The 10,308-nt window shown below is 61.4% G+C and overlaps 1 protein-coding gene across 1 annotated transcript; it reads left to right on the top strand.

The window, feature by feature from the left end:
• The first annotated feature begins 873 nt into the window (after positions 1-873).
• Positions 874-8,179, top strand: NLRP6 (NLR family pyrin domain containing 6). Its single transcript, XM_031662206.1, has 9 exons — positions 874-902; positions 1,030-1,151; positions 1,291-1,905; positions 2,134-2,172; positions 2,384-4,148; positions 5,005-5,100; positions 6,222-6,392; positions 6,470-6,637; positions 7,122-8,179. The coding sequence occupies exons 1-9, from the start codon at positions 874-876 to the stop codon at positions 7,258-7,260; spliced, it is 3,144 nt and encodes a 1,047-aa protein (XP_031518066.1). The 3' UTR covers positions 7,261-8,179.
• Positions 8,180-10,308: the final 2,129 nt, after the last annotated feature.

Below are 10,308 nucleotides of genomic sequence, written 5' to 3'. Positions count from 1 at the left end.
GTTGCAGCGAGCCGAGATCACGCCACTGCACTCCAGCCTGGGCAACAAGAGCGAAACTCCGTATCGGAAAAAACAAAAACAAAAAACAAAAACAGAGGCCTTTAACCCTCTTGGTCTTAGGAGAGACTCTAACTCCCCTAAGCTGGGCCTCTAACGCAATCCCATCCTTTACTCGGGTACCTACCACTTATCCAAAGTTGGCCAATTTGTGCTGCAGTCTATTTCCTTTGGGTCAGGGGTCTCCTCAGTATCATCCCTTCTGTGGTTTGACAGAACGATGTCACCAGAAAGGAGTCCCAATCCGACCCCAAAAGAGGGTTCTTGGATCTTGCACATGAAAGAATATGAGGCAAATCCATAAAGTGAAAGCAAGTTTATTGAGAAAGTAAAGGAACAAGATCTTTCATTTTCCAGGTAGGCCTAAATGTCTCCCTGAATGCCATAAGTTGAAGCAGAGGGTGACTAGACGCCAACATGGCACAGTGTGGCACTGAAGCTGCTGGCTCTGAAGATGAGGAGGGAGGCCTCAGGGAGGCGCTGAGCCAGTCACCTCCTTCACGAAACCCACCTTGCTCTGCAGCTGCCTGCTCACAGCCATGCCCCGATGCCACACCCAGGGGTTCTCGGGGAACATTAATGGAATGAAGGAGTAAGAAAATCAAAGGTCACCAAGCCGAGCCCTTAAAGGGCATTGATGTGTGTGCCACAGGGCCCCATGGCATCTCGTGCCAGCTGAGCTGGGGTGTGTGGACCCGGGGAATGGACCCGGCTGGACAGCCTCTAAGGCTTGGCTCCATCTCAGCCTGTGAAGGAATCACTTCTCTGACCCCCACCTCTGCCCAGGAGTGTTAGAGCCAGGGAGGAAGAGACCCCATGGACCAGCCAGAGGACCCCGGCTCCAGGTGAGTGCTGGCTCCAGGGTGGTCACTGGGAATCAGCTGGTCTCAGCCCTCTGGGGCCTCCAGCTCACCCGCTGACTCCCTCGGGCTCTCCACCCTTGTCCGCATCTTTCCCCACCCTCACCCCCAGGCTCAGCAGTCTAAGGACTGCCTCCCCACAGAGGGCATTTGTGGAGTCTGTTCCCCACCAGAGGCTCAGACTCAGGCCCCGGTGCAAGGCCCCCAAGCTGGGCCTCACCAAAAGGCAGCCAGGTGGGGACCCCAGGAATACAGCCTGGGCCTGGCAGTGTCTGCTGCCATAGAGGCCAGTTCTGCTCCGGCTCGGGAAGAGAGGGAAAAGAAGGAAAGGGAGGAAAGGGGGTTCAGGGTCTCTTGGAAATACCTCCCTCAGGGCATGTGACCTGGCCTGGGGTATGGAAGAACAGAGGCAGAAAGGGAGGTGCAGGGGAGGAAGGTGCCCCCCAGAAATCAGGTCGGCGGTGGCCACTGCCCACTTCACCCTCAGAGGGCGAAGAACACCAAGATGCCCCGACCCGGGTCCGGGGACGTTGGAGGGCAAAGTCTGGGGTCACTCCCCGTTGCCCCCTTCCCCCACCTCATGGATCCAGCTTGGCCCGGGGCTCCCTGAGGCCCTGCCCGCGGTGGGTTCTCAAACGCCAGAGTCGGGGGTGGGCGGGGGTCACCCGAGGGCCGCTCCCAGATGACCCACGCCCGCCCGTCTCCAGCACCGGGCTGCGCCTCGCGGTGGCCCGCGAGCTGCTCCTGGCCGCGCTGGAGGAACTGAGCCAAGAGCAGCTGAAGCGCTTCCGCCACAAGCTGCGCGACGTGGGCCCGGACCGACGCAGCATCCCGTGGGGGCGGCTGGAGCGCGCGGACGCCGTGGACCTCGCGGAGCAGCTGGCCCAGTTCTATGGCCCGGAGCCTGCGCTGGAGGTGGCCCGCAAGACCCTCAAGAGGGCGGACGCGCGCGACGTGGCGGCGCAGCTCAAGGAGCAGCGACTGCGGCGTGAGTTCCGGGCGGGAGGTCCCTCCTGTCTGGACGGAGGCTGGGCCGCCTTCCTCCCGGCTTCCCCGAGAAGCCCCGGCGCGGCCCCCGACCCCCGCGCGTTTTATCCACAAGTTCGCGGGCCCCAGGGGTAGGATCCTGCGTGCTCCTCAGGGTGACTCGGACCCCAGTGGCGCCTTCCCCCGGTTCCCCGCCCTCGGCGGAACCTCACCCCAGTTTCCCTTCCAGGGCTCGGGCTCGGCTCCGCGGCGCTGCTCTCCGTGTCCGGTGGGTCTCTCTTGCTGGGGGGGCACGCGTGTCCCAACCCCGCTTGGAGGGTCTGGGGGAGGACCGGGGTGGGAGGCCGCCAGGGGCGTGGGCCGTGGTCCAGTAGAGGAAACTGAGGCCTGAGCAGAGCCGGGGAGGGCGTGGGCTCCCAGAGGGCGCAGCCTGCCCCACCGCCGACCCCTGTCCCCGCGCTGTCTCCCGCTGCGCGCAGACTACAAGAAGAAGTACCGGGAGCACGTGCTGCAGCTGCACGCCCGGGTGAAGGAGAGGAACGCCCGCTCCGTGAAGATCACCAAGCGCTTCACCAAGCTGCTCATCGCGCCCGAGAGCGCCGCCCCGGAGGAGGAGGCGCTGGGGCCTGCGGAGGAGCCCGAGCCGGGGCGCGCGCGGCGCTCGGACACGCAGACTTTCAACCGCCTCTTCCGCGGCGACGAGGACGGCCGGCGGCCGCTGACCGTGGTGCTGCAGGGCCCGGCGGGCATCGGCAAGACCATGGCGGCCAAAAAGATCCTGTACGACTGGGCGGCGGGCAAGCTGTACCAGGGCCAGGTGGACTTCGCCTTCTTCATGCCCTGCGGCGAGCTGCTGGAGCGGCCGGGCACGCGCAGCCTGGCTGACCTGATCCTGGACCAGTGCCCCGACCGCGGCGCGCCGGTGCCGCAGATGCTGGCCCAGCCGCAGCGGCTGCTCTTCATCCTGGACGGCGCGGACGAGCTGCCGGCGCTGGAGGGCCCCGAGGCCGCGCCCTGCACAGACCCCTTCGAGGCGGCGAGTGGCGCGCGGGTGCTGGGCGGGCTGCTGAGTAAGGCGCTGCTGCCCACGGCCCTCCTGCTCGTGACCACGCGCGCCGCGGCCCCCGGGAGGCTGCAGGGCCGCCTGTGTTCCCCGCAGTGCGCCGAGGTGCGCGGCTTCTCTGACAAGGACAAGAAGAAGTATTTCTACAAGTTCTTCCAGGACGAGAGGAGGGCCGAGCGCGCCTACCGCTTCGTGAAGGAGAACGAAACGCTGTTCGCGCTGTGCTTCGTGCCCTTCGTGTGCTGGATCGTGTGCACCGTGCTGCGCCAGCAGCTGGAGCTCGGCCGGGACCTGTCGCGCACGTCCAAGACCACCACGTCCGTGTACCTGCTTTTCATCGCCAGCGTGCTGAGCTCGGCTCCGGTAGCCGACGGGCCCCGGGTGCAGGGCGACCTGCGCAATCTGTGCCGCCTGGCCCGCGAGGGCGTCCTCGGACGCAGGGCGCAGTTTGCCGAGAAGCAACTGGAGCAACTGGAGCTTCGTGGCTCCAAAGTCCAGACGCTGTTTCTCAGCAAAAAGGAGCTGCCTGGCGTGCTGGAGACGGAGGTCACCTACCAGTTCATCGACCAGAGCTTCCAGGAGTTCCTCGCGGCACTGTCCTACCTGCTGGAGGACGAGGGGGTGCCCAGGACCGCGGCTGGCGGCGTTGGGACACTCCTGCGTGGGGACGCCCAGCCGCACAGCCACTTGGTGCTCACCACGCGCTTCCTCTTCGGACTGCTGAGCGCGGAGCGGATGCGCGACATCGAGCGCCACTTTGGCTGCGTGGTCTCAGAGCGTGTGAAGCAGGAGGCCCTGAGGTGGGTGCAGGGACAGGGGCAGGGCTGCCCCGGAGTGGCACCAGAGGTGACCGAGGGGACCAAAGGGCTCGAGGACCCGGAAGAGCCAGAGGAGGAGGAGGAGGAGGAGGGAGAGGAGCCCAACTACCCCCTGGAGTTGCTGTACTGCCTGTACGAGACGCAGGAGGACGCGTTTGTGCGCCAAGCCCTGTGCCGGCTCCCGGAGCTGGCGCTGCAGGGGGTGCGCTTCTGCCGCATGGACGTGGCTGTTCTGAGCTACTGCGTGAGGTGCTGCCCTGCTGGACAGGCACTGCGGCTGATCAGCTGCAGACTGGTTGCTGCGCAGGAGAAGAAGAAGAGGAGCCTGGGGAAGCGGCTGCAGGCCAGCCTGGGTGGCAGCAGGTGCGTCTCCAGGGCAGAGATGCTCTCTTGTGTGTGAGGTGTGTGTGCGGGTGCAAACCTGTGCACCTCAGTGTCCATCTGGCATGGGGAGCACGTCCAGACCAGACCTTGGCTCCCCAAAAGGGGAGACTTTGACCACCCCCTTGCAAGGCAACCACTGAGTTCCTATCTTCTTCCCCAGGGTGTCCTCACCATGCCCACCCTCAGCCACCCACAACCTATGAAAACTTCCTAGTATGTCCCTACAGCTCTGGCCCAGCCCTTCTTCCCATTATATGTCCTGACAATAAGTTCTGGAACACACGATGCCCTCTGTCCTGAGCCTCTGCACTTGCCCTTCCCTCCACCTAGAATATTCTCAGTTTGCTGCCTGTCCTACAAGTCTGCCCTGGCTCCCCCAGCTGGCTGGGGACCCAACTGGCTCCAGAAGTGCCCTTTTGACCATCCTGCTATGACATCTGCCCCACACCTCCACCAGACCCTCAGCTCCTCCCGGGCAAGGCTTTCGCCAGAGTTCCCTTGAATTTAGCTCCAATTCAGCCCCTGCCCAGGTGCTTGGCATCTGTTGAGAGGATGAATGTCACGATGTTGGCAGGGACTGGGCCTGGGGACCCAAAGACCCATGTGGGGGATGTGGGTGATACTCAGACACCCCAGGGGGATGGTGCCTGGGCCACAGATGAGTGGTTTTGCTCTGGGTGTGGTGGGGGGAGTGTGAAGGGAGTGACTTCACACTCCTCACCTTCAGCATGGAGGTGAGGAGGAGGGGCAGACCCCAGGACTAGAGATAGGCAGGAGTCCTTTTTGGGAGGCACTGTGAGGGGCAGGGTGGGCTTCACCTTCCTCTTTCTCCCAGCAGTTCTCGAGGCACCACAAAACAACTGCCAGCCTCCCTTCTTCATCCACTCTTTCAGACAATGACTGACCCGCTGTGCGGTCTGACCAGCCTCACGTGAGTGGCCACACCCCCAGCCCTTCCTGTGGAGCAGACTGAGAGCAGGACGCCCTGGGAGAGACAGAAGTGTGGCCTAGGAAAGAAGGCTGAGGGGTCAGGCCAGAGCCTGAGGCCTGTGGGTGCTGGGACTGGCAGGCTCTCCTCACACAGAGCGGAGGGAGGAGGGGGTGGGGGTCTGGAGCTTCATTACCAGGTTAGGTACTGGTAGGAAAAGGTTGGTCCTGGTGTGAGTGGAAAGCAGCGAAGCGTACTGAGGGAGGGATTAGAGAAGACAAGAGTGTATTTTCCTTCTGAAGGAAGGAAACTGCCGTTGGAAAGTGCTGGGTTCTTAGAAGCAGTGGAGGAAGGCGTTCAAGCCCAGGCTCCGAAGTCAGGCTGTCTGCAAATCCCATCCTGCTTCTGTGTGCCCAGTGGCAAGTCCATCTGTCCAAGCTTCCATTTCCCGCCCTGTGAAATGGAGCCAGTAGATCTAGAGAGTTGGGGTGAGATTTAATGTGGCCACACATGTACAGTTCTTACATGGCAATAACTTTCCAGTCACTCTTAGCTACCACCAAGTGAGCAGAAAGGAAGAGAAAATCTAGGAACTAGTACTGATGATGAAACAGGTACATCCTACATGGATGGCGACTCAGCAGATTAGCTTGGTACGGGGGTAGGGGTGTGGCAATCTGGACATAAGCATAAGAGCCAAAAAGGTGATCGCATTTGGCTCAGCAATCCTGCTGGTAAACTAAGATGTTCAGCACACCATTATTTATAATGGCAAAAAAAAAAAAAGGAGAAACACCACAACTCCCCAACCATCAGGACTGGCCGACGAAATAAACTGAGTCGGCCACCTCAGCTTGGTGGACAATCGTGCGGCAAACATGTTGAAACACGTCTCAGCTCACCAAAGAGCTCGTTGAGAGTGTTGTAGGGAGAAATGGACACAGCTCCCGGGGGTGCGTGGTGACAAAGGGCACGGCAGGCTCTGTGGGGTCCAGCGAGGGATATGGTGCCAACACATCTCTCAGCTGAACCGTGGGCCGCTGGGGAGCGGGCAGTTTATCCAGTTGGAGGCGGTGTGGTGGCTGAGGTGCCCACAGGTAAATCTATGTGCTTCTTGACCACAGGCTGTCCCACTGCAAAGTCCCTGACGCAGTCTGCCGAGACCTCTCTGAGGCCCTGAGGGCAGCTCCGGCACTGACAGAGCTGGGCCTCCTCCACAACAGGTTCAGTGAGGCAGGACTGCGTATGCTGAGTGAGGGCCTAGCCTGGCCCCAGTGCAGGGTGCAGACGGTCAGGTGAGGCCTGGCTTGGGAGGGACCATGGGATGCCCCCACCACCACCCCAGCAGCTCCTGAGGTCTGCCCTCCCACAGGGTACAGCTGCCCAGCTCCCAGCAAGGGCTCCAGTACCTGGTGGGTATGCTTCGGCAGAGCCCCGCCCTGACCACCCTGGATCTCAGCGGCTGCCAACTGCCTGCCCCCATGGTGACCTACCTGTGTGCAGTCCTACAGCACCAGGGATGCGGCCTGCAGACCCTCAGGTGGAGGCAGGGGTGGGAAGGGTGCTGGGGACACAACCCGTCAACCCAGGTGGGGGTGGGTGCCTGGGGGTTTCCCCTGAACCCTGAAGAGGAGCCTCTCCCAGGGACCTCCCACGTGACAGAGCTCAAACACTGACCTGGGAGCCCGGCCCTAATAGGCCTGCCCTCTGAAGCCCTGGCCACGGCTCCGGGCCTTGACCACTTTGCCTGACCAAATGTTCATCTGTTGTCTGGTGCCCATGGCCGCACCCTGGGCCAGTGGCCCCGATACCCTTTTGCCACCCCCAAGGCCTGGCCTCTGCCCCTCCCCTAGCCTCTGACAAACCTCTCAACTGACACCGCCTGTCCCTGAGTGTCTGTGGCACAGCTAAGCCGACAGCCCGGTCACTGACCGAAGCTCGGCTGCTCCCACAGCACTGCCCGAAAGCCCTGGCTGCTTTCCCCCACCGCTGACCCTGCTTCTGCTCTGTGTGTGTGGCTGCAGGCTGACCTCTGTGGAGCTGAGTGAGCAGTCACTACAGGAGCTTCAGGCTGTGAAGAGAGCAAAGCCGGATCTGGTCATCGCACACCCAGTGCTGGACGGCCACCCAGAATCTCCCAAGGAACTCGTCTCAACCTTCTGAGGCACTGGTGGCCACAGAAGGGTGGAAGACCCTAGTCAAAGTCCCTATGGAGAGAACGGCCCATTCCAAAGGCGGGAGGACATTGCTCTCAGCCTCTGGGAAACTTCTGAGCCGAGAGGCCCCGGACAGGCATGTGGGAGGCCCAGACATGGCACCCTGCCCCATCCAGGACAGGTCCAGGGGCAGCCCTCTCTCCATACTCTGGGGGACTCCTTCTCCCCCGGCCTCACCACTACTGCACCCACCTTCCTCTCCTGGGCCCCTCCAGCCATTCCCCTTGAAGACACCCCCCAACCAACCCAAGCCACAATAATGATGGTGAGAGCTCCTACCTGGGGCACAATGACCCTTCTCTGCCCAACCCCCATCTGCAGTGTGGCCCAGCAGCCCCCAGGACTGTGCCCCTGTAGACCGAAGATAGGCAGGTCACCATCCCTCCCTGTTAGGAATGAGACCATCCCTGAGGCTGTGGCCCAGGCCCAGAGGTGTCCAGGGTCTGAGATCTTTGGGAAGGGAGACTAGGGCAGGGTAGAGACAGAGCAGAACCCCTGTGCTGGGTGGGAGGCATGACCACATGGCGGGTGAGCAGCCCCCATGCACTGATGATAAATTCTCCTGTGCACTCATTTCTGTTGCCTTCTATTACACCTGGCCAGGCATGGTGCAATCCAGGTCGATGCTCACAGTCTCTCCAGCATCCCACTTTGACAGGGCAGGATGGTGGCCCCCAGTTCCTCAATGAGGAAAGTGAGTCTCAGGGGGCAGGCTGACTGCAGAAAGCGCTGTGACAAGGGCCTTGATGGACAGGACCAGCAGCGGACAGTCCTTGAATCCTGGTGTCTTCTCTGCTCAACCCTACTGGGCTGCTGAGACTCCAGTCTGAGTGGGGAGGTGGGGGAGACTCTAGATTCAGCCCCATCACTTCTGAGGGGAAATCTCCTCCTATAATCCACTTTCAAACTCCATTTCTTCATATCACAAAACACAAAAAAACCCTGTCCTCCTACACTTGGCATTCTAGGTAGGAAGACAAACATCTACATGATACATAGTATAATACTATATATATATATATATGCTACATACACAACACATATGTATGTGATACACAGCGCAATAGCACAAATACGTATATTATACGTATACGTGTGCCAGGTGTGGTGGCACGTGCCTGTCGTCCCGGATACTCAGGAGGCTGAGGCAGGAGTTCGAGGCTTGAGCCTAGAGTTCGAGGATGCAGTGAGCTATTAGGTTGGTTGGAAAGTAAGCAAAAACCGCAATCACTTCTGCAACAACCTAATATGATTTTGCTGCTGTACTCTGGCGTGGGCCACAGAAAGAGACCCCATCTCTAACAAGTAAATAAATGTGTCTCTGATACATAAATACACACCACAATCAATAGGCCTATGATGCCTAAACAAGTAATGATGTAATAAAGATGCACAGGTAGGGCTGATAAATGCTGCGGAGGAAAGTAAGGCAGAGCCTGGGACTGGTGGGAATGGAGCCAGGGTTTCCTGTTGCATGAAAGGGGGGTCTGAGGAAGTCTCATTGAGGACTGGCCATTTGAAACCCCAAAGGAGTGAGGGGCAAGCCCCGAAGAGGTCTTGAGAAAAAGTGCTTCAGACAATGATGCTGCCAGAGCAAGCCAGGCAGGGCAGTGTGCTTGGAAAGTTCTAGAAGCAGCAAGGAAGCCAGGTAGCCGCAGTGGGGTAGGGGAAGGCGGCAGCGGCAGCGGGGAGATGAGGTCAGGGAACCAAGGCAGGTGCAGGAGAGGGTTTGCGGGTAGAGATTGTTGTATGAGGAGCGCTTTTGGGCCATCCTCAGGGAGTTGGGTGCCATGACTGCCTTCTGGGCAGAGTGCAGGGTCTGCCTTAAATGTTGGGGGTAGTTCTGGGCAGAGTGCAGGGTCTGCCTTAAATGTTGGGGGTAGAGGTGGTCTGTTCACAACACTCCAGGAGGAGGTGTGGGCGGATGGAGGTGGAGCCACAGGACCTGTCCGTGGGTTGAATGGAGTGTGGGTGAAGACGGGCAGAGGTAAACCAGGGTTCTTGGCCTGGGCAGCAGGACGGGTGCAGTTATCCTCACCTGTGCTGGGGAGGCTGTGGGAGCAGCAGGCTTCCGAGCATGTGTTGGGCTCCGGCGTCTCTGGCTGCACCCAGTGGTCAGGACAGGGACATGAAGGCCGGGTCAGGGAGCGTGAGATGCAGGGACAAGCCGGCCCAGGGCTGAGCCCAGCAGTGTCCAGGTGGGCGGTGGCGTTGAGATGGGAACTGGGAACTGCACGGGTGGTTGCAGGAGGATGGAAAAACCCAAACAACAGCTAGAACAGGACCGAGGCAAAGGAACCGCAGGGTAACAGAAAACCCCAAATGAGGGCGAGAAAATGGCCAAAACCCCGTGCGAGGGACACGTCCATGACCCTCCCGGCGAAAACCCAAATGAGGGAGAAAGGAGGCAGTCACGGCGGGGGCCGGGGTGTCCCTGAAATCCCCTTTTCCAGAATCCCTAGAGATTATTCCGCCCCCAAGGAGGAGACCCAAGCTCCGCGGAGCGCGGCGGGTCTGCGCCTTCGCTTCGCCTCCTGCCTCTCGCTTCCTCCGACCCCACCCTGAGTTCTTTCCCCGGACGGTGTCGAGAACCCGGGCGCCGGCTGGGGCTGGGGTCTCACTGGCATCGGACCCCCGAGCCCCCCGGCGGCAGCGAGGCGAAGACCCGGGGGGAGGCGGCCGGGAGGGCGCAGGGGGAGGGAGGAGGCGCGGGAGGGAAGCCCCGGCCCGCGGGCCCCACCCACAGCCCCCCGGACACAGCTCCGGGTCCCGGCTCGAGCTCCGCGCACTCAGGGCGCTGCGTGCGGGAAGGCCCCGGACGCGACCCAGGGGAGCCGGGGCTGCAGCCGCGAGTCCACGTCCCGCCCCCGGGCCCAGCGACCGCCCCCGCCGCCCAGCGACCGCCCGGGCCCTCGGGGGCGGGGACCGCGGGCCTTCCTGGTGGCGCGGCAGCCGGGCGGCTCCTCCTTCCCCCGGCCCCGGCGTGGAGCGGAGG

The sequence above is a fragment of the Papio anubis genome, unplaced genomic scaffold (genome assembly GCF_008728515.1).
Source record: "Papio anubis isolate 15944 unplaced genomic scaffold, Panubis1.0 scaffold484, whole genome shotgun sequence".
Classification (NCBI taxonomy): domain Eukaryota; kingdom Metazoa; phylum Chordata; class Mammalia; order Primates; family Cercopithecidae; genus Papio; species Papio anubis.
This window is presented reverse-complemented; position numbering and strand designations above follow the sequence as displayed.

What these genes read in the sequence shown, in the direction of transcription:
- NLRP6 (XM_031662206.1), top strand. Translation starts at nt 874, where the DNA reads ATGGACCAGCCAGAGGACCCCGGCTCCAG. An exon ending in CAAGGAGCAGCGACTGCGGC is followed by an intron (nt 1,906 to 2,133) that starts GTGAGTTCCGGG and finishes TTTCCCTTCCAG; the next exon opens with GGCTCGGGCTCGGCTCCGCG. An exon ending in TGCGGTCTGACCAGCCTCAC is followed by an intron (nt 5,101 to 6,221) that starts GTGAGTGGCCAC and finishes TCTTGACCACAG; the next exon opens with GCTGTCCCACTGCAAAGTCC.